Source organism: Dermacentor variabilis, chromosome 5, assembly GCF_050947875.1.
Source record: "Dermacentor variabilis isolate Ectoservices chromosome 5, ASM5094787v1, whole genome shotgun sequence".
Taxonomy (NCBI): domain Eukaryota; kingdom Metazoa; phylum Arthropoda; class Arachnida; order Ixodida; family Ixodidae; genus Dermacentor; species Dermacentor variabilis.
In genome coordinates, this window is record NC_134572.1 from 18,666,755 (window position 1) to 18,691,194 (window position 24,440).

General features: G+C 44.5%; 1 protein-coding gene across 1 annotated transcript; it reads left to right on the plus strand.

Moving 5' to 3' along the window:
- The first annotated feature begins 840 nt into the window (after window positions 1-840).
- On the plus strand, window positions 841-23,862 carry LOC142582155 (uncharacterized). The gene is made up of 8 exons (XM_075691551.1): window positions 841-3,913; window positions 5,592-5,649; window positions 6,418-6,554; window positions 11,093-11,205; window positions 12,205-12,388; window positions 17,091-17,102; window positions 21,626-21,671; window positions 22,976-23,862. The coding sequence occupies exons 1-8, from the start codon at window positions 3,732-3,734 to the stop codon at window positions 23,243-23,245; spliced, it is 1,002 nt and encodes a 333-aa protein (XP_075547666.1). The 5' UTR covers window positions 841-3,731; the 3' UTR covers window positions 23,246-23,862.
- Window positions 23,863-24,440: the final 578 nt, after the last annotated feature.

Consider the following 24,440-nt stretch of genomic DNA (forward strand, 5'->3'; position numbering starts at 1 on the left):
CGCAGGATGGTCTTCGATTCGACTTCGCCCTTGTAGTCGTGGAGTAGCAAGGGGGTGGCCGCAACATGACGCGCCAACTCAGTTGGGGGATCTTGCCTTCAAACTGGCTGGTGTTCTTGTCTTGGTTCAGCGTCGGGACGCGGAGGTCCGCTTGCGTGCGGCGCTTCCTTTGGACCAGCACCCATGCACAGCCGTCCTCGTTGGATCGGGAAGTTTCGTCACTAGTTGTGGTCATGGCCGGAGTCGTGTCCTTCGCCGCTGCAGCGGGCGCGATCACAGCACCCGTCGCAACTTTGTCGGTCGGTGCGTCCTCCATCTGGAAATGGAGTGCTTGTGGGCGCCGGCGGCGTTCACAGAAGGAAAAACGTTAAAATGTACCGAAACGTGCGTGGAAGACAGAGGCTCTCACTCGATGCGATGTAGATTCATGCAGGTTGATCGAAAATGCGTCGCTGTCCCCAGTCAGAGCTCCCGGACAAAGCCGTCGGCAGGCCGAAGCTTCGGCCACGCCTAAACTTAGCGATTCCGTTGGGCGCCTGCGGCTGCCGTGGTCGCAAAGAGCCGGAGGGAGGGGGGGGGGGGTTCACTTAGACGACAAATGGTGAAAATGTCACTCACCGGGATCGGGGTGGCCTCAGAATGATCCCGGTGACTTGCTGCGTCGATTGAAGTCAGGTGTCAGGATTCCGAATCGTTTCGACTTCCGAAAAGGAGTTGGAAAGCGATAGCCCATGCAGAGCACGTCCCGCAACGCCGTAGGAACGTCGCGTCTCCCTATTAATTCTCTCCACCTTGCGGATTTCCCTACAACTATAACGTCAAACTCTTGACTTTGCTTCGAGTTGTTGATGGATTCAACTTCGCCCTGCCATCTGCTAGCCGCCTGGTTAGCTCAGATGGGAGAGACGCTGTCCTGGAAAGGCGGTGGAACCGGGTTCGAGTCCCGGACCAGGACGAATTTTTCTTCAACTGCGAGGCCTTTTCTTTCGAGGAAGCCGTATGGGTTTCCTTTGTAGCAATTTGCAATTTGTATCAATTGGATGTCTCATTTTCCCTTTATTGATTACTTCTCTCCACCTTGCGGGTTTCCGCAGAACTATTATGTCAGACGCAAGTCGTAGACACACATACATAACAGACACACAAGTACACACAGACTCAACGCACACATACGCGCGCACACAGACACAATGCACAAGCAAACGCACACGCAGGTATATTTGGCTGCACGTGTTCCAAAAAAGATTTTGCGCTCATCGCTGCACTGTTCTTGCTCAAATTTTGCAGAACGATCGCATTTTGGCATCGACTTCGTAGATGTAGCTGTGTCGACTTGGCGTCGACAACAGCTACATTATTTGCACACAGGACGTACTGTACAGAGAAATAAACGTAGGCGGATACTGGCTTGGAAACCTGTGCCCGTGGTTAATAGTTAACACGCGTCCCCACCACATATTATGTATGCCGCTGTTCATCGTATTAGCTCGTCGTCAACGGAGGTTTGAAGCTTCTCTGCAAATTCTGACACTTTGCTTGTGAATTCTTTCTTTCTTTCTTTCTTTCTTTCTTTCTTTCTTTCTTTCTTTCTTTCTTACTTTCTTTCTTTCTTTCTTTCTTTCTTTCTCACACGCAAGCAAGGCATTGATCCTGCTTTAGGTTCACTTCCCCTTACTCGATGGTTGACAAATTTCTTGGACATCGAGGTTCAGACTAATGAGTTAAACGTGTCAGCTATGCTTGCATGTGCTTCGCAAGCGTGCTTTGTGTACGTTGCCGAGCTTTGCATGGCCGCGCACTCTGACGATCAGCAGAGCCGACTCCGCAACAGCATGTACGCCCGTTTCTTTTTTTTTTCGCTGTTGCCCTGCGCTGGGCAGTTTTTGTTTTCACCATAAAAGAATAATTGAACATTGCCTGCAGGTTTCCGCTGTCACACAAGGCAATTTTGCTATGTCGTCCGGGGTGGCTACATGCTCCCTTGCTTGTTGTGTATATAATCTTGATTTTTGGTTCCTCGCCGCAGGATTTGCCTTTCGGCCGGGCAGCATGTTTTGCCTCGGTGGAACCGTGCTTCTTGCTTTCATAATCTATACTTCTTTCTTGTAAGGTGCTTAATTCACTGACGGCTTTCAGATCGGTTTCAAAGGACCGAACGAAGCCGGTCAGTTAAGCTGTTATAGCGTTGCTCGAAAGTCTAGTCTTGGAACCGTCACCGCATAGTGGTGAGTAAGCGAAGGTTCTGCTTAAAGTTTATCACTAACGCCGGTGCTGTGTCGCTGCTTGTAGCAAATATTTTAAGGCAGCACGATAGCCTGCATTTAATTTTTTTTTCACGCTGGTGATTTGGATTGTCATATGCACCTTCCTCCAGGTTTTAGTATGACAGGATGTTCCCGACTGTAGCCTTTCGTTGAGTCCTTTGAAATGCAGACTTTCAATTGTCCTTGCTGATTGGCTCTTTTTACTAGTATGTGTAGTCCTACGAAAGAGTGTTTTGAAACATGTCCTTTGCTAGTAACAGTAATCAAATGAGCTTGATGACTGGCATCGTCGTGCTATACCCAATGTAAAGGTTTATTACTCTGTTCTTCAATACTGTCTTGCATGTTACATCAATAGCGGCTGGGGTTTCAACTCCTTTCGTGCTGTACAAACAATGGTAAGTGTCACTTGTGAATCCGGAATTACTGCCCATTGTACGCTTTGCAGTTTAAACGAAAGGGAACACTTATGCTTGCAGAGAGCCGTATAAAAACCAAGGAGTGTTGTGAAAGTTTTCTGAGAGATGGCTTGAAGAGCACTGTAGCAAAAATTACTGCACGTGGTCATCGCTTAGAAACTTGCAAGATGTAGAGTGGAAAGGGTAGGCTGAAGTTGGACAGCTTTGACAAAGGATCCTATGCATCTCACATTCTTTAGACCATGTTAACTATTCGCCCATCTAATTTAGGGTACTGCCCAGTAAGATGTTCGTCACACATCAGTGTGTTATCAATGAATGCAAAATAGCCTGCCTGCAGGGCAGACAAACCGGGTGTAGTAAAGGTCACATGCTTTTTTTTTTAAATACAGAAGGCTATTTTTATAAACGCTCTCGGTATAGTGTTGCGAATACCATTCTGAGGAAAACTATATTTCTGCAGGCTATAGTTAATATGACAATACGCATTACGAACGATACGCTTTGCGAAGACAGCGCCACTTTTCGATTTTCTCTCGTGCGATCTAAAGTAGGCACCGAATGTTGACAAAAGGCGCAGCGAAGATATACTCGTTTATTCTCGGTATCTTCAGCTTCGGGCTTGCGGTCAACACTTCTGCAGTCTTGCGGTTTCTCCGCTGTCACGTAGTCCTTTTCAACGGTGTGTCGGTTGGCGTAAAGGCTGGCGCAAATGCAGTCACGTGACAAAGACCGAGAGTTTAGACCGTATCTGGAGGACTGCTGGCTGCCGGTATTTGTTTTCCGGAACAAGTGAAATCATGTCATAGCTTTTACTTCTACTTTAATGGCAACGCATGTTTTGACTTTACAAAGTTGTAACGACGACAAAAAAGGACGTGTAAGAGGAAGTAGCTTCAGAATTGGTCCTTATTTCAATTAGCTTGATTTGAGGTGTCATACTTAGAAGTGAGAAGTGTTATGTTTGAAGTTCAGTGCTCTTAATATTTGTGTTGCTTTTAAGTGACATGGCGTGCTTTCGAGATCTTGCCTAATCTTCCTTCCGCAGATGCACGTAACAGAACGTGGTGTGGTGCGCACTGCAATATGGCTCCTTTCACTCACGGGTTTCATTTGGCAGACGGCCATAATCCTCAAGATGTATTTCCAGTACCCATTCTCTGTCACAGTTGTCGAAGAACTCCAGAAGGGTATCATGTTCCCAGCCCTCACTGTCTGCACGGAAAACTGGTAAGTTCATCTACGTATAGCCTTGCCTTTTCGTTGTCGTTAACTGTAGATCATTATATAATAGCCCTCATCAATTGCGCTGGAAACTGATGTGTAATTTAGCTTCTTTTGGTAACCACACATAAACAAGATGTCGATAAAGTAATGAGAGACTTGTAGTTGAACGCCTTGTGGTTCAAAATTCTGAGCTGTTACAGGGCATATGCATCATTTGAATTTAGGTATACTGCCGAATGGGGGCTGCCGGTTACCAAGTGCTGGGTTTTACTAGAAATGGTTTCTCTCTCACTATCTTCATTATTGTCACATTTAAGTCCTCTGCAGGGCGAATGCCTCTCCAAGCGATATCTTGTTACGTATTCTGTATGGGCCGACTGATTGAATGGTGACGTTTCACGTGCCTAAACCACGATTTGATTAGGAGGCGCGCCGTAGTGGAGGATTAATTTTGACCGCCAGAGGATCCTTAACATGCTCACAATGCAAGGGACACGGGCGTTTTTGCTTTTTGCCCCCATTGAAATGCGACCGTCGCGGCCTTGATTTGATCCCGCGACCTCGTGCTTAGCAGCACAACACCATAAGCGCTAATCCACTGCGGCGGGTGTCGGTCGATGGTATCGTGTGCCTGCCGATTACCTTGTCTAAGAACTCCATGTAATCTTTTGTTGCCGTAGGCTGCTTTTAGCTTCCTTTGGTAGCCTTTCCGTTTCACTAATAGCCACTGGCTATCAGTTTCTGACATCACACGCACGATTTCTCATGCCATTCCTACCTCTTAATATCAAATAAAACTAACATGCCCACGTTTTATCTCTAATCCATACTGCCGCCTTCACATATGATAACGCCGGGCCTGTTATTAAGGCGAAAGGCTTAGACGGCTCATGGGACGAAAAATCCGATGTCCTGCGTTACAGCGTCCGACGTTATGGCTCCAAAATTTATAGGCATTTGAACCCACCGAATTAGGTGGGAGTAGTATCCTCCACCTTTGGTGGGACCAAAATTCAAAGGTACCAAAATTGATGGTGCCACCATTGATATCGAACCCACGTCCATTGGTAGGAGTCGAACCTACGATGTTTGGTGAAGGCGAATTTAACTAAAGCACGGTTAATTAAGATATAGTTAATTAAGGCACTCGAACCCACGACCTTTGGTGGGAGAAAAAAGTCATAGGAAGCAACAACGCATTCGAGTGAGAATGTCAAGTAATTTATTGAATGTCTCGTGAGCGCGCAGGCTTCTGACTTCATCTTTTTTAGCATATGCTAAAGTGACTGTCAACTTTTTTTACGTTACATTGCCCTTAGCCTTGACCCAAGCTTGCTTTGAAGTTTTCTTGTGATCCTTGAAGTTGCGGCCCGAGAACTTAATATTAGCACATTGCATTAATTATATACCTTTTCTATTAATGACATCGCTAGCTGCCGTTCATGACATGTGACTTTGCGCCACATGTCATCGGATCAATATTTACGAGTGTGCAAATTTTGTCCTCATGATTCTGTTGCCGTGTCGTTGTTTCAAGCGGCTACGATCAATCACGCACTCTAGTTGCCTCGCAAAGGCAACCATCACTTCCCTATAGCTTTCTCCGTATTAATTTACCTTATACCCATTAATCTCAGGCATTGATGGCTCAGACTGCTAAAAGTTTGTTATTTTCCTTTAGGATTAACAAGTCAGCCTTCTGCACCCTGTTGAAAAGCAACTGCGACGATAACGATGAGGTAGGCATGCAGAAAAACTTTTCTGTGCATGATTTCAGATGAGTTCGCGCGGTTTCTTTTCAAGCCGCATGAAGCTCGATAATTTCTGCTTACAGACCTCTTCAATAACGTTCAAGTCTGTGCGCGCGCGACTACAACTGCTGGGCTGTGTCGTGGCGCTCACTGCGTTCGTGAACGCCACTAATCTTGTTTGTTTTGGCATTATCTTGTTGGCCTTGTTTGTTTTTTGTCATTATCTAGGCCTGCGGTTTTGGTTCACGTCACCTATCTGCTATTCTGCAGGTTATTTTTTAAAGGGTCTTTTTAAGATAATCGCAAGACTGCTCGAGAGGCTAAAAACTTCGGGAGTCGAGTGGCAGTCGTGAAAGCGTCCAGCTAGTAGTGTGCCTATATGAGTCGGATTAACTAACTGGCTCGTATAATTTACTACAGTTGGAGAGAACCTAAGAATTCAGTAGAAAATACACCGCTAACTCAAGAAGAAGTTGCTTAGGTGCGCCAGCCAATTACGTTTGTTTATTTTCATGGCGTCACGTCGGAGACGAACTTTTTTCAACATCAGTGTCCCGGGATCTATATGTCTTGGAGCGCAGAATCACAGAGGGCAAATGCAATGCGGTTTTGGGGGCTGAGATTTTGCTGACTTCTTGGGTACCCATGGAGTATCTTTAGTCGAGTAATTAGTACCGCGCGTGGGCGTTCTCGGCTGAAACACCCTGTGTGTGTCTTGTATCGCATTTGTTTTGCCTCTCATGACATGATCGCAAGCCTCGTCCCGGCCAACTGTCGGTGCTGGTGCAAGACCTGGAGGCACAGGCCAAGGTGTCCATGTCCGCGGGTGACATGTTCGAGTGTTACTTGCGCTCCAGTGACCCAACCTGCTCGGCCATTCGGTGCAAAGAGAAGTACGTTAGATACCTGTCTGCTCGTGTCGCATTGAGCACGACGTACATGCTGAATACGCAGCTTCTCGTTAGAGCACTGGACTACAAGCAGCAGGATTGGATTTGATCAGTTTAGAACAGTCCTTGGAATTGAGACACCAGAACGACGAGTGTCACTGGCTACCTTCCGTTCATGGGTTAGTTTTATAGTCTGCCTAAACCAAGCCAGAATGTCCGTAGGGTATAAGGAAGGTGTCGCACCTTCCGGTCGGAAGTCCTAATTAATTTTGATTCTGGGGTTTTACGCGGCAAAATTATGTAGTGATAATGAGGCACGCTGTAGTGGGGAACTTCGGAACTCTTAGAGGTCTGCTTTGTTATTGCCCGAACTCTATGTTAAAGGAGTTGAATGTTAGGCTAGTTGATATTTTGACATGAGAACCATCTTGAAATATCGCGCAACGGAACGGCACAACAGAAAGGAAGGCGAACAAAGGCGCCTGTGTTCGCCTTCCTTTCTGTTGTGCCGTCCCGTTGCAGAAGAAAGGAAGGCGAACACAGGCGCCTCTGTTCGTCTTCCTTTCTTTTGTGCCGTCCCGTTCCACGCTATTTCAAGACTGTTCTCATGTCTATATTAAAATATTTCAAATGCTTCAATGTGTTCTGTGCGAGTCTTTTCAAGCGTTGCACTATAGGCGACCTTAATCGTATGCATGTTTTTGTAAATGAAAAACGATTGAAAGGGGATCGTATCTTGAGTGCGATCACATTGGCGGCAATGAAACACAGAAACAGCACGTCACCAAATGTATGTAGAGGACCGTGGTCGTTGAAGGAGCAGTGGCTAATACTACAGCACCACACATAATTTTAAAAGCATGCAAACATGATGAGCTCATTTAATGATAACTTGATTTGCCTAAGTAGAGAAAACGATCATAATATTATGCTCTGAGTCATTAGAAGTGAGGCTGCTCTATGTGTCTTCCCAGCAACTGTAGCCTTTGCGCAGAAAAATCGGCTCCCCTGCCGCAGAATAGTTCGGAACAGTCACCACTTGCATCTATCTTTCATAGTGGTAGTAGTAGTAGCACAGTAATTGGTTGTTTGTTTAATGGATCAATAGATAAATAAATAAGTATAAATAAACAAATCAAAGAGGAAAAGGGAAGGAAATTTCTGCTGATCGCACTGTAACCGTCTAGCTCAGCCTGCTGAAACATGAACCGAGAGGGGAGTAGGGAAAGTGAAAGCCGAGGGAAAGAGAATAACAGAGAGGAGGAAATAAAGGAGAGAACTATTTACATACATACAACAGAGCGAATAGGTCAAAGTTATCGATATTTCGCTTGTGGAGTGACTTCCTCAAGAGAGTGTGTGACCCGGCCCCGCACATCGGCACCAGTGTTACGTCACGCATAGAGCAGTCGGGCGCTGAGGAGGAAGTCACACTGCTCGAGGAAGTCACACAGTTGTGGTCTGCCACTCGCACCGGAGAGGTGCCGCTTGGCCATAAGAGCGCCTCGGCGCTGTCGGTCGAGGCGCTCCGTGCGCCTCGTAGCAGCAGTTCACGAGTTCCTCTCGCGGTGCCTCAAAAGCGCTGCACGGAGGAGAGGGTATTGGACGGTCTCCACTTCACGGTTGAAGGCTCCAATCAGTGTTGCTCACACTATTACTTCTAATCGAACAGAATTGAATATTCGATAATGGAAAGGGGCTCCTGTTTCCTGTAATTGCTAACAGCCAGTTCTTTCACTCCATGTGCACTGAATTCGCTTCTAATGACGGCCAATTATTACCAAAATATAGAAGTAATTATAAAAAATTTACTACCACATTTTCAGCCACGTTACCATTGAATTGATTGCCATCTGATCTTAAGGTACCACCTGACCCTGTATACGCAATGCCTCATGACCTCGAGCGTACCGGCATCTCGAAAGAACGCCAACATAATCTTAATCCATTAGAAAGGGGACGCCTATGTCTTGAAAAATCATAGACCGATCAGCTTACTATCCGTTGCCTACAAAGTATTTACTAAGGCAATCGCAAATAGAATCAGGAACACCTTAGACTTCTGTCAACCAAAGGACCAGGCAGGATTTCGTAAAGGCTACTCAACAATAGACCATATTCACACGATCAATCAGGTGATAGAGAAATGTGCAAAATGTAACCAACCTTTGTACATAGCTTTCCTTGATTACGAGAAAGCGTTTGATTCAGTCGAAACCTGAGCAGTCATGCAGGCATTACGGAACCAGGGTGTAGAATAGCCGTATGTAAAAACACTTAAATATATATTAGCGGCTCCACAGCCACCGTAGTCTTCCATAAAGAAAGCAACAAAATCCCAATAAAGAAGGGCATCAGGCAGGGAGATAGGATCTCTCCATTGCTATTCACGGCGTGTTTGCAGGAGGTATTCAGAGACCTGCATTGGGATGAATTGGGGATAAGAGTTAATGGAGAATACCTTAGTAACTTGTGATTCGCTGATGATATTGCCTTGTTTAGTAACTCAGGGGATCAATTGCAATGCAAGCTCACTGACCTGGAGAGGCAAAGCAGAAGGGTGGGTCTAAAAGTTAATCTGCAGAAAATTAAAGTAATGTTTAACAGTCTCGGAAGAGAACAGCAGTTTACGATAGGTAGCGAGGCACTGGAAGTGGTAAAGGAATACAACTACTTAGGGCAGGTAGTGACCGCGGATCCGGACCATGAGACTGGAATAATCAGAAGAATAAGAATGGGCTGGCGTGCGTTTGGCAAGCAGTCTCAGATCATGAACATCAGGTTGCCATTATCCCTCAAAAGAAAAGTCTATAACAGCTGTGTCTTACGGGCAGAAACCTGGAGGCTTACGAAAAGGGTTCTACTTAAATTGATGACGACGCAACGAGTTATGGAAAGAAGAATGATGCGTGTAACGTTAGGGGGATAAAAAGAGAGCAGATTGGGTGAGGGAACAAGCGCGAGTTAATGACGTCTTAGTTGAAATCAAGAAAAAGAAATTGGGGGGGGGGGGGGCAAGGGCAGGGCATGTAATGAGGAGGGAAGATAACCGATGGTCATTAAAGGTTACGGACTGGATTCCAAGAGAAGGGAAGCGTAGCAGGGGGTGGCAGAAAGTCAGGTGGACGGATGAGATTAAGATGTTTGCAGGGACAACATGGCCACAATTAGTACATGACCGGGGTAGTTGGAGATGTATGGGAGAGGCCTTTGCCCTGCAGTGGCCGTAGCCAGGCTGCTGCTGCTGCTGATGATGATGAATTCTACAGATTTCAGACATCATCATCATCATAATCATCATCACAAGTGTCATCATCATCACCACCTCCACCACCATTCTATATTTTATGTCTACTGCAGGACGAAGGCCTCTCCTTATGATCTCCAATTCCCCCTGTCTTGCGCCAACTGATTCCAACTTGCGCCAGCAAATCTCCTAATTTCATCACCCTACCTAGTTTTCTGCCGTCCTCGACTCCGCTACTTTTCTCTTGGCACAAATTCTGTAACTCCAATGGTCCACCGGTTATCCACCCTACGCATTACATGGCCTGCCCCGCTCCATCGGCTGTCGCCGTTTGTTCCCTGGTCCACACCGCTCTGTCCCTGTCACTTAACGTTACACCTAACATTTTTCTTTCCGTCACTCTTTGCGCGATCCTTAACTTGTTCTCGAACTTCATTGGTAACCTCCAAGTTTCTGCCTCATACGTTAGCACCGGTAGAATACAATAATTGTACACTTTTCAACGACAGTGGTAAGCTCCCAGTCAGGATTCGGTAATGCTAGCCGTATGCAACAGATTTAAGTCAAGCCTCCGCAAATTTTGACACTCGATGTAATTATTCCACCGGTCACCGTTTTTGATAGTAATTGTTTTATGTTATTAAAACATGTTTATATTTCTCGTGTTAGCGACTCTGGTAATACGCTGTTTTTTATCTACGTATAACTGCGGTGTATTTAGGATTTCTAGTCAATACCCTCTGTATGAGCGTATAATACATATTTCTAACCTTACTATATGCAATTAACTGAAACTGAAACTTCGAATCACGAATTTTACAGCTGAATAACAAAGTAAATTCGATTCGTTTTTTAAAATATCGAGTGTTTGCACACTCCTACTATTTAAAGCCAGTAATTGCGATTGACAGAAATGAAAAAGAAAAAGACGAGGAAAGTGAATTGTAGCATGCGGTATGTTAATGGTTGCAGCAAATAATAATGATAATAATAATAATAATAATACAGCAATTTTTTCTCCCCAAATTCGCCAATGGATATTTTTAGTGCAAGTTTGTGAACTTCGGTGGTCAATCTGAACGCCTGAAATGCTTTTTGATTTTTTTTTTGCAATATGAAGAACTGGTCACGTTCACGAAAAACGTGTTTGTATCACTGACTGCCTGTGTTACAATCAACAGTGGTGGAACATGGTATGTCTCCGGAGACGTCCCTCGTTGCAACACTGTTGTGCAGTTCAAGTCTCTATATTTCTGCGTACGATTGTCTTGTCTGGATGACTCTCTGTGTGCAGCATAGTGCGCACATACTTCCGCTACCCGAACCACATGTGCTACACGCTGGACCTTATAGAGTACGCGGAGTCGGAGAGCAAATTTCTCCAGTGCAAAGCGCCTTGGACATGGGGTGAGTAAAGGATGTACCATGGTTGCACAACCCATATCTCTTTGTCATGCCAAATGCGCGGCGTAAAAAGCAAAATTCCCCCATTAGGCAATCAGCGGACTGATTGGAATGAACTTTGTTTCTAACTACCGCGGGAGCAGCTGCTTTATTGCTCTTGTTTGCTGGCTTGCAGATGGTTTCTGTACAGAAACTGATAAAACTTGAGATCCTGTAGAAGTGAAGCATCAAGTTTTTCTTTTCTGTTAACTGCATATGTTAGAGCTTTCTTCAACGTCTGTTGAGGTTTATGTGACAGTGTCTTCGCATTGTGTCTGCCATACCATTTTGTTCCGTTTTTATATTGGCCATTTCCATCTCCTTTCTGCTCTTTTCATGTCTTATTATTTGTCAAATTTCTTGGAATGAAGTAGTCGACATACGCAAAATGTCCGCCGCTCGGAATTACTTCGTAACAGAATAACATCGAAGAGAACGGGGCGTGACAGGAACGTGTCCTGAGTTGACGGAACAAAATAGAACCGTACAGAACAAAGCACTGTAATGCATATTATAGGAAAGCAAGACAAAATAGAACAGATTTAGAACAGCTGCAACTTCAGCAGGTTGGTAGGCGTTCACGCTATACACTGAAAGGCAAGCCTAGAAACACGTACACGAGAAGAAACGAACAGGACCACAAGAAACAGCGTTTGGTCTGTCCTGTCCTTAACTAACAGGACAGCCCAAACACAGGCTTGTGTTGTCCTGTTCGGTTCTTGCGTCCATGTTCGTGGGACTGCCTTATATTAGCATAAAACAGATATGCTGCGATTTCCCAGTTGTGTTGATGACGCTCGATGTGACTATGACACACTGATTCCGCTGTTTAGCTACGACACTTAACCATTCATTCATTCATTCATTCATTCATTCATTCATTCATTCATTCATTCATTCATTCATTCATTCATTCATTCATTCATTCATTCTGTCGTGCTGCGCGCGATGCGTTTCCTTCAGAGCTCCAAATGAATGTATACTGGACCACGAGAGCTTCGGTGGCCATTGAAGACACGAATAAATTTCCGGTGATTGTACATAGACCTGAGACGTGCCTCCCAGACAAGCTGTCTGCTATCGTGGGAGAAACCGGTGTTGAATACGCGCTCTCTGTTACGCAGGTGCGTGCAATTCTCTCGTTGTAGTGATCACGGTATATGTATGCGAAGGATCGCTATCAGTACAAAGCGGTCAAGTCGAACATATGCAGCACCCAAGGTAACAGAAGAAAGAAGGGGTTAGCAATGTGTTAATTCCTCGATGTAAGGCACATTGATTTTAGGCTTAAGAAGGGAACCAAGAAAAATAAACATGAGAATTAAACATGTGAAAAGGTCGCTTTGATTCCTTAGTGGCCACCTCTATTCAAAAACATTCTAGATGAACGTAGTATTCTCAGACAAATAGCTTAAGGAACTTTTGAAAAGTATTGAAACTTTCTTGATTAGTTCTAGTCAATCAACTATTTGCGTACAACAGAAAACATTCTGGCGACTTGCCTGCACAAATGCTAGCAACATATAGACGGTCGGTTCTATTCACGCAGAGTACTCCGTTATATTAGTTTTTAGTCACGCGTGTGTTTGGGGTAGACGCCTGTGTGCAAATATGCAACTGCTATAATGAAGGTAATTTACGATACCTCAGATGAAGCATAATATCAGGGCCAACTACGATTTCCTATTCAATTACATCTAAGATGTGGAAATGCGTTTATGAGACAGTCTCCATGGATCTATCAAAATGAAATTTGTCACATTTGAAATAAATTCTACTGACTCTATAATGTATAATTTTCATTCAAGGCCTGGAATTAAAAATAAATTCCTTGTGTTGGTAACCTTAAAAAATTGAAGCGCAATGTTTACAAATCCACAATTGCACCAAAGCAGATATGCCAGTTCTAAAAACTGTATCTGTTAAAGCATCTCAAGAAGACAAATTTGTTATCTGAATTTACAGGATATGTGACATGATTGCGTTGTTGCAGTTGTTGCATAAGTCCTACTAACAAATTAGTGGTATATTGGAGAGTGGTGTTTAATGCATTAATTCTTTCCCCGCTTTAGATGTCCTAATAGGTTTAGTTCACAGAATTGCAACATCTTTATGTTTAACTGACGTACAGAGTTAAAAACTTGGCACTTAAGTTTATTTCGCAATTTTCAACTGTCTTTGTCAAAAAAAAAAAGTTATGCAGATCCCACGCACTGTGGGAATCGATGTAAGCGAAGCTTTCTGTGCTGTTTGCTTTGATTGACGATAATTAGCTGTGATGTTGACGGTGAATGTTTAATTTCTTCAAAGTTTGTCCAACACAAGAGTGGTGAGTTCATGTTAAACGTTACCTTGCTTGCACCACTGCTGTTTGTCTGCGTAGTACACAAAACATAAAGGGAGATGTGTTTGCTTGAGGCGTTGTTGTGCGCCATATTTCATAACCTCTGAGAGGGTTGAGCATTGTCATTGCCTCATATGGCACATGGCATCATGGCAGAAGCATTAAACTTTAATTGTATTATTTAATTGGAAGTTAGAGAAACGATGATGCATATTTTATTAGAATGTGAAGATATCTGCCCAGCGGTCGATTTAGCAACCACAGGCCTCCTTGAAGCCTTTGGGTTCAGCGAGAGCAGGGGGAAAGTAAACATGTCCGCAATAGAGATTAATAAGAGGCGATTGGAAGATTGGTGGAAGAACAGTCGGGAAATGACAAAAAACGGAGACGTACAAAAACAGTTCACAATAGGGGGTCAGAAAATTCGCTTTTTTTCTTTTTCTTTTTTAACCTAAGTAGGACATTAGGCTGTATAATAAACCCACCACCCCATTCCAAAGAGGACCTCCATCGATCCATCCACCCATCCACTCACTCACTCACTCACTCACTCACTCACTCACTCACTCACTCACTCACTCACTCACTCACTCACTCACTCACTCACTCACTCATCCGTCCGTCCGTCCGTCCGTCCGTCCGTCCACCCCTCCCACCCACCCACCCACCCATCAATCCATCCATCCATCCATCCATCCATCCATCCACCCCACCCACCCACCCACCCACCCACCAATCCATCCATCCATCCATCTTCCATCCATCCATCCATCCATCCATCCATCCTTCTGCAGTCCAAACGAGTTCTTCGCGTCTCTTTTCTTCTCTGCCACGCTCCTTCAATGTATATACACGCTCTGAACCACCCCCCGACGCACTATGCCGAACAGCAGCCACAGCAGCAGCAGCAGTGGGAAAGTCGAAGAAAAAGGCAAAGAAAGCTTCGCTTTAAAAAAATGAAGGCCTAAAAAATTGAATAGTACAGCTACTATATATAGATTTCAACTTTTTCTTTTAAATGTAATTTCATCGAAATCGGTACAGTGGTTGCCGAGAAAAACAATTTCTCCGCTCCCATGTGTTTAAATAGCGCTTTTTGAGCTAAAGCTTTCTCTTAAGCTTCATTGCTGGCCCTCACGAGTGATGGCTGTACAATGGACACTCGAACGGGGCGAATAATAAGCTTAAGATTGAGAGAAAAAAAGTATTTTTGCTGCTCTGCCATTTGTTTACACTCCTGACATATAAACTGCTAATGTACCTCCTCCGTGTATACTAGATGCCATTCAATACATTGATAGTCTGCTACTCGCAAACAGCAAACATTCAAACGCTTGCCACCACCTTATGCGTCCAAGTGCGCCGACTACACAAGGTTCGGCAAGCACAGAGCCTTCGGTGGATACTTGAATCAAGACGTGAGTATGAAACATCATAAATGCAAAGCACACAATGCCTTGTTTTTTTCCTCAGAGACAGTGAAAACGCTTTTAAAGTATAATTTTTAACCGTTTATGCACAGAACACAGACCTTATATTAAGCATGCTTTGCTTCTGTTACTTCGTCTGCGTTCTTCCATGTCGTTTCGTCACTGCCTTATGGGGTTTATGGGCCTAGCAAAGGTGATAAAGCAGCTTTTAGCCTGCAATCATTTCTAAAAAGGTTTCAGGAATTGAACACTGCTTGAATTGAATTAAATTGCGTTTTTTCCTAATTCCACCCCACACCTCCCTTCCCTTTCACCCACACAAATTGCAAGCCAGATTTTCTAACTTTTCTTTTTTCTCAATTTATTTTGTCTGTTTCCGGACTTCTCTCGCTGCGTATTTCGTTGCTGCTGTTCTACCCTTCAGGAAACATGGAATCCTGAGGACAAGAAACCGAATTACAGAAGTGATCAGCTAGGAGCTCAACTTCTACTACAAGGTTTTGCTGCAATGCCATGTGTCTAAACTGAGTTTATCGGTTGCTTCCAGACGTGTCTTCAGGACTGTGAAATGATGCTCCAAACAACACATTGTGGCTGCGTGGATCCTGCACTTGCATTTGCTGGTGCCGTTGGAGCCAGGGCATGTACACCAGGCGACGCTGGTAAGGAGTGAGTTTTAAGGTATTAAGGCAGCCTACGACAACGTAGACAGGGAGTTGTTATGGAATATCCTCAAGCACGAAGGCATAGAAGGCGATTTCGTGCAGCTTCTGAGGGAAGTGTATAGAGACTACCCAGTAAATATTGTATGGGAAGGCCGAAATTGTAATGAAGTGGTGGAATTTCACCAAGGATTGAAGCAAGGATTCCATCTGTCTCCATTGTTGTTCGCGCTTTATGTTAAGGGCGTAGAAAGACAGCTGGAAAACAGTCAGTTAGGATTTGATTTATCCTACATGTGTAATGGACAAATGGTGCAACCGAATGTCCGCGCACTGATGTATGCGGACGACATAGTGCTGCTAGCAGACAATGAAATATATTTACAGACACTGACCAATGTGTGTCGCAACGCAGCGACAAATCTAGGGCTTAAATTTAGCACAGAGAAATAGGAAATTATGATCTTCAATGAAGAGACGAGTGACTACGTGGTGTCGATTCAACAGCAAGTCATACCCATAGTCAAGCAATATAAACACTTCAGCGTATACACTTACTCAAGCACCCACCAAGATAATCTGAAAGTAAAATGGAAGCGGAATGCAGCAATAATGAAGCATGGGGCACTTTGGGACCACAATAAATATGAGGTGGTGCGTGGAATCTGGAAAGGAGTCATGGTGCCAGTGCTGACGGTCGCAAATGACATTCTGTGCCCAAAATCGAATATAGTGTCGGAGTTCGAAGTTAAGCAAAGATAGGTGGCCAGTTGGCTTTGAGAGCCCACGATGAAACCACAAGTGAGGTCGTGCAAGGGGCCATGGGTTGTGCCTCGTTTGAAGTCAGAGAAGCGTAGAGCAAAATTAGTTTTAAAGAAAGACTCAGGAATATGGATAAAAAATGGTGACTAAAGTGCATAAGCATCTGTACCTAAGAAGCGCGGATACAGAAGGAAGGAAGAGGTCGATAAAGGTGGCAACGAAGAACAGGGTAATTCAAAGTGTAGATAGACAAGCAGGAGTAATCAGAAAGAAAGTTAGAGACAGATACAGCGAATTGGATGCAAAGAATGGAAACGAAAAAGATGATGGAGATTTACAAGAATGAGAAAAAAGAAAGGGAAAATCTTCCGCTGAATTCCCATCGCCGATACGTCAGTGTGGCGTCACGGATATCAATGTACTTTTTTTTTTGTTTTGGGCACTTGGCGTGAGGGAGGGGGACGCAGTAACAGTTCTCGAAACTTGCTAAGTAAGTTCATCCTTTGGCTTGTTTATAATACGGTGTAGTCCATCTTTATCGATAAAAAATTAAGCGCGAGCAGAAGCTATCAAAATTTAATACGTCACGGTAGCGGGAACCACCCGCGTCACCTGCCGTATTTCTTATTGCGTCTTTTCTGACTTTTCAAGCCTCCTCTTAGGGTAAGAGTGACTTCCTTGGTATTGTAAAACAGTACTTCAACTACAGGTGAACTAATTTTTCTCTTTAAAATCGCTTTAAGTCATGCCTCGCGGGAAAACGCCTTATTCACTTGAACTAGCCGGCATCCTGTGCCTATGAAGTATGTGAAGACATCACCTAATGAGTTTCTTACCGTCGCGTAGTTAGAATCACTGGATCGATTAGCACCGCTGTATCAACGCAACTACTCAATAAAAAGATTATTCAGAATTCCCCCGTGAAGGATTCAGAATGTGCATGTACTGTCGCATGTTGGTGGCGCGCTCTTGGCAACATGTTTTCTAAGTTTCGCCTCACTGAAGGCCGTAATAAAACAAAAAAAGAAAAATCCAACCTGACGCATGCTTACCGCGCTTACTTAATCTTAAAAAAAATAAAAGGCCGAAACGAAAAAAAAATGAGGGAGGTGTGAATGAACAATGTATGTATCAGTTTCATTCTTCTCTGCTTCAGAGGTTTGTGTGGCAACTCTCAGTAGAAACAACACTTTCAAACCGTGCCACAAGAAGTGCCGGGCACCGTGTATGTGAGTATTATTGCTTTCTACATTTTTAAAGCGAAGCTTTCTACGGAAACATACCCGTACATTGCTTACCGTGGCTGCTAGGTGCTGCTGCTGCTGTCATACCGAATAGCTCACAAACATCATCATCATCATCATCATCATCATCATCATCATCATCATCATCATCATCATCATCATCATCATCATCATCATCATCATCATCATCATCATCAGCCTAGTTACGCCCACTGCAGGGCAAAGGCCTCTCCCTTACTTCTCCAACTACCCCGGTCATGTACTAATTGTGGCCATGTTGTCCCTGCAAACGCTTTAATGTCATCCGCCCACCTAACTTTCTGCCGCCCCCTGCTACGCTTCCCTTCCCTTGGAATCCAGTCCGTAACCCTTAATGACCATCGGTTATCTTCCCTCCTCATTACATGTCCGGCCCATGCCCATTTCTTTTTCTTGATTTCAACTAAGATGTCATTTACCCGCGTTTGTTGTCTCACCCAATCTGCTCTTTTCTTATCCCTTAACGTTACACCCATCATTCTTCTTTCCATAGCTCGTTGCGTCGTCCTCAATTTCAGCAGAACCGTTTTCGTAAGCCTCCAGGTTTCTGCCCCATATGTGAGTACTGGTAACACACAGCTGTTATACACTTTCCTTTTGAGGGATAGTGGCAACCTGCTGTTCATGATTTGAGAATGCCTGCCAAACGCACCCCAGCCCATTCTTATTCTTCTGGTTATTTCAGTCTCATGATCCGGATCCGTGGTCACCACCTGCCCTAAGTAGATGTATTCCCTTACCACTTCCAGTGCCTCGCTACCTATCGTAAACTGCTGTTCTCTTCCGAGACTGTTAAACATTACTTTAATTTTCTGCAGATTAATTTTCAGACCCACCCTTCTGCTTTGCCTCTCCAGGTCAGTGAGCATGCATTGCAATTGGTCTCCTGAGTTACTAAGCAAGGCAATATCATCAGCGAATCGCAACTTGCTAAGGTATTCTCCATCAACTTTTATCCCCAATTCTTCCCACTCCAGGTCTCTGAATAACTCCTGTAAACATGCTGTGAATAGCATTGGAGAGATCGTATCTCCCGGTCTGACGCCTTTCTTTATTGGGATTTTGTTGCTTTCTTTGTGGAGGACTACGGTGGCTGTGGAGCCGCTATAGATATCTTCCAGTATTTTTACATATGGCTCATCTACACCCTGATTCCGTAATGCCTCCATGACTGCTGAGGTTTCGACTGAATCAAACGCTTTCTCGTAATCAATGAAAGCTATATATAAGGGTTGGTTATATTCTGCACATTTATCTATCACTTGATTGATAGTGTGAATATGGTCTATTGTTGAGTAGCCTTTACGGAATCCTGCCTGGTCCTTTGGTTGACAGAAGTCTAAGGTGTTCCTGATTCTATTTGCGATTACCTTAGTAAATACTTTGTAGGCAACGGACAGTAAGCTGATCGGTCTATAATTTTTCAAGTCTTTGGCGTCCCCTTTCTTAAGGATTAGGATTACGTAAGCGTTCTTCCAAGATTCCGGTACGCTCGAGGTTATGATGCATTGCGTATACAGGGTGGCCAGTTTCTCTAGAACAATCTGACCACCATCCTTCAACAAATCTGCTGTTATCTGATCCTCCCCAGCTGCCTTCCTCCTTTGCATAGCTCCTAAGGCTTTCTTTACTTCTTCTGGCGTTACCTGTGGGATTTCGAATTCCTCTAGGCTATTCTCTCTTCCAGTATCGTCGTGGGTGCCACTGGTACTGTATAAATCTCTATAGAACTCCTCAGCCGCTTGAACTATCTCATCCATATTAGTAACGATTATTAACAAGTAACGATTATAGTAACAAACAGGCTATCACTAGTATAAAGAGTCCGCTTATACAAGATATGTTGATGTCCGCGCAGTACGTTAAAAATAATTATGTCACCAACTTTCGGATGCATCTATGTGATCAAATTCAAAATACTGCCCATTAGACACGATACATTTGTTCCACCTCATATTTCATTGCTGGAATCGCCCTTGGAGGTCCTCTCTTGTGAAGCGCTTTAGCAGCGATGTCGTTTTCTTTTGAAGTGTCATCACATTTCCGAAATACCACCCCCGGTGCAACACCTTGCAATTGGGAATATAAAAGAGTCGCGGGTGACTGAATCCGGTGAGTGGGGAGATGTTCCAGCTGAGTGGTGGAATTGCGTGCCAAGAGCTCGCTTATTATCACTGCAGAGGAGTGGGCGAGGGCATTATTGCGCTGCAGAACATTAGCGCCCTCCTTTCGACAAATTTGGTCGCACGCGGCGTACACGACCTTTCGAACGCTTCAGGAACTCCACTTGGAAAGCTGCATTGGCAGTTTGACCTCCGGGCACAAATTCATGGTGTCACGGCAGCAAAGAAACACGATCAACATGACTATAAGTTTTGCTTTGTTCTTCCGCGATTTCCTTTTTATCCTTCTCTCATCTTTCGTTTTCATCACATTGCTCTGTGACTGCAGCTTGGTCGCATATTTGTAAATCCAAGTTGCGTGTCCGGTGACGAGCCTTCGTAATATTTTATTTTATTTTATTCTATTTATTTCGTACTGCCAGCCTGTTTCAGAGGCCCTAGGCAGGAGTGGGATATACATAAAGGGTTTAACAACCTAATAACATGTGAAACACAAGAAAGAAAGAAAAAGAAAGAAAGAAAGGTGGGAACAAGCAAAGCGTCTACTTGTTACAATGCAAAAAAGAAGAAACTACAATAAAAAGGAAGAAAAAAAAAGACGGAAGATATCAAAGAATTCTGCAATACAGCACATGTTTACATAATGGCTTATACATAAAAAAATAAGGGTGCCCTTAACATGATATGATCACATAGTATATGGAATAGGACAGAGATCGTGGGAAATGTTTCGGGTCATAGATTAATGAGAGCGTGCACAAAGGACGATAAGGTTGAGCTTTGCAGAACGTTTTCAGGCAGGGCGTTCCAGTCATGGTTGGTCCGGGGGAAAAACGACTGCTTAAATAAAGTGGTATGGTGCAAATACTCGTCTAACCTGAATGAATGTGATGAACGCGTTGGGCGCCGGCTACAAGGGGTAATATACAATTTTTTATGTAGCTTCACATCTTCCCGATGAATCAAATATAACATTTTGAGCCTCTCTCGATACCGTCTTACCTCTAGGGTTTCCAGGTTCGCCTCCTGTAAAAGAGCGCTAACTGATGTATGACGGCTAACTGATATGACTGTTGTCGTTTGTAGTTTTTCATTCAATGTGCAACATCCTTTTCCTCGCAACCTTTTCTCAGGAGTCAGCAGTTCCGGAATCATCATGGCACAAACCTATTTTCATTTCAAAAATTTCATTTGAAGTTACGTGAGCAGACGCTTTTCCGAAACAAAAGCTTCTGATATCGTTCTAACAATCATTTGGCGGTCACCGTGCACGAGAGGACGCACACGATATACGAGAAATATCCCCAGCACAGCATATATGTACCCTGTCAAGCGCACCATTCCTTTATCAAAGTGAATCTTTCTCTGCCCTATTTCCCGGTGTTTGGCGCGTCTGCTTGGTCGGCTCCTCGCCGAGTAAAGTGCGCCGGTCTCGGTGATAGCGCAATGTAATCTGAGCTGATACTGGAGATGGCGTGATGAAAAGAGGGCGGATCCCAGTGAAACAAGCGCTGCGTAGATCAAATTGGTCACGTGCATGATGCGGGGTTTCGCGTCGCGGGCGTGCGCGCAATCGCTGTGAGCACTGCAAAATACGTTGCATAAGATGAGCAGGTTTACAGCCTTTAATAAGGTTTTTTTTTAGTTAAGCTGCTCTTCACACAGATTCCAAAATGTGCATTGTATCTGCATGGTTTTATTTCTGATCATGTTTTTGTTCTTTCAGACGTGTGTTTCTCTCTCTCTCTCTATGTTTTTTTTTTTTTGCTTTCTTCAACAGGGACACTTCATACGACGTTCGACTCACGGGCATGGGAGTGGCTTCGGTACGTTATAGCAGCGTGCATCAAAGTACGAAAGCCAGCATGCTCAAGCAGATTAATAATATGAGGTCTGAACATGTTAGCGGAATTCAAATTACGTGAAATTGCGCAAATGGACGAAATGTGGCAAAAGAGGCAACAAGTACAAGCACAGCGCCACCTTCCGCATAAATATATCTTGATATTAGATTAATATTGTTAGTACGTGATATCCACTAACAGAAGACGTCATACCGGAAAGTAAGTTTATCATTCTGCAGAACCTTATCACTTTATTGGCAACTAAACAGGTAGTTAACTCACAGTAATGCTGAAACGCTAAATTATTATAACTCTCGAATTGCAGTGTTAACGGAAATAAGCGTCTAGTATATGCTCGTATGCCTGGTCTGGTTCCAAAACTACCGTCCACTAAAAGAAGTACTTGGCACTGTTTACTCCATTACTTTTTGTTGCGCGTTAAGGCCGGGATACATGGAGCGCTTTTACGGCGGCAAGTCTGCGATTTTCGCCCGACGGCGCGCATTCGACGCCCGGCGTCGAGAAAAGCGCCTGCCGCCGCCGATCGGGACCCGCCAGATATTTGAAGCGCGTCGTCGGACGCTGCCGAAAGCGGCCAGGGAGGGCAGCCAATCATGGCTCACTGGCCGACACCTGCGTCACTTCCGTCTTCCTCGCCGGCACATGCTTTTCGCGTGCGCGCTTCTCTGTTCGCGGGCTTGGCACTTTGTGTGAGCGACATGGCCGTGACTTTAAAAGGCAGCTCGCGTGGAATTTAACGATAAGCTTATCTGCGTGGTGCAGAAGCGTCCCACATTGTGGGATAGTGGAAGGGCCGATTATGAAGACGGAGACACGTCTCTGCGTCAATCTTTTCCGATTACGCACAGCGTGGCCTACATACCGCTTATTTACCACTCACTCTCTCCGCTAAACAGGCACGAAATATACTGATACCTTATTAAAAGCAACTGAAGAAGCTTTAGACAACGTTTTAGAGTTTTTATTTTGTATTTTGCTTTCGTAAGGAAAGAGCAAAGGTTTATAAACTTTATTTCTGCATTTCATGTTGACTAAAGCTGTTTTGCCTTGTCTGGCCGCACTGAGGCGGCACCCGCCGCTTTTTCGCTCCATGTATCTCCAGCCAGCGGAATTTGGGAGTCACGCCGCTGCGGCGTTTTCTGCTGTGCGAAATTCGTCGAGAAAAACGCTCCACGTATCCCGGCCTTTATAGCTTCAGTATGTCTTAGCCTTAAGTACTAAAGAAGAAAAGGCAAGCGAAGTAAGACATATAAGTCATGTATAAGCTCGTTCGCACTTTTCTAATATCTGTTCTGATTTTTCTCTTTCCTCAATTTCTAGTCCAAGGTCTTTACAAGCGACGAGTAAGGAAAACAAAATTTCGTATACATAAAAAAAAAATCAGGCACACTTGTCGACCGTGGAGCGACTGCTTTGTTCTTTTCATTGCAAGGATCAAGCATTTCGGCCTGACCGTAAAGTTCTCCTCGGACACACAGAAGATCTTCGTCTACGAGCCTAATCTCACGGTGAGTGACTTTGGCCGTTTACGGTGAGTAGCCAGCTAGAGCAATCTGCCTCACGCCCTGATCTCTTTTCCCCTCCTTGTTATTAAACTTTCTCGCTTTCTACTTCCCGCTTTCCGACGACGTGCTTCTCGCACCCTAAGTGGGCTCCAGGGAAGCGAGACGTGATCCCGCAACAAGTCCGATTCGCGGAGCCTGTCCGTAACAAAGAACTGAGAAAGTCAGTAGACCTCGGTGAGCAGTGCCGGTCTGCTTTACGACGTCACGTCGAAGCGCCGTAGAAGTGGACGAAACACGCGGCTTTTGTGCCGGCAGCAACCTTGGAAAATGCGCCCAATCACCCGTACTGTTCTTTATTGCATTCATTAAGGGACATCGTCGCAGCTCTTGTTTAGTCCGCCGGCACTCAGCAGTAAATGACACCGGGAGCGCACTACTGCAGTGTTGAGCTCAGACTCGAGTCACCCTTTCCTTTCTTTTTTCAAAGCGTGTAGCATCAGCGACAATAGGCAACACACGTGCTCTACATCCAAGGTGATGTGAGAGAGGCGAGAATGATTACTGCAGGCCTTACAAGTACCAGAACATTATATTCAGTTATTTACATACAATGTGCTCATTCACTCGTGTGTTTGTAAAACAGAGGTTCAAAGGAATATGGAGATATAAAATGATCTATAATGTTCGAACAAGGGATGTCGTTGGAGCCAACGTTTCGACAAGACCATTTGTAAACGGTTGCATGTAGGCTGGTTGTTTTTCTTTTCATGGATATTTTTGCGCATTAGCTTGTACGTGTGTGATCGGGTTCCTTCGTGTGTGTCTTGTTATAACTATGCAGCGCCATTCCCCACCCAAGTTGGCTTCGTCAGGTAAAAGGAAAGTCCTCTTGTCGAAACGCTGGCCGCAGTGACATTTCTCGTTAGACCATTGTTCATCACTTCCCGTGACAGCATATTCGTGACAGCATATTGGACAGTGTATTGGATGTTGGATTCCGAATGTCAGGACATCATCAAAATCAACGCCAACCCTCGAAGGTTGTGGGATCGTTCCCCACCTGCGACAAGTTGTTTTTTCACCCACGTTCACTTCCAAGTTGACCGTTTCTTCATTTCACTTATTAAGCACAAGAAATTTGCCCTATGTTGTCCTTGGTGTCAGTGTTTGTTGGCTTCTTATGATATGACTAATAAAAATGGAACATGGTAGCAGACGTCGTTCA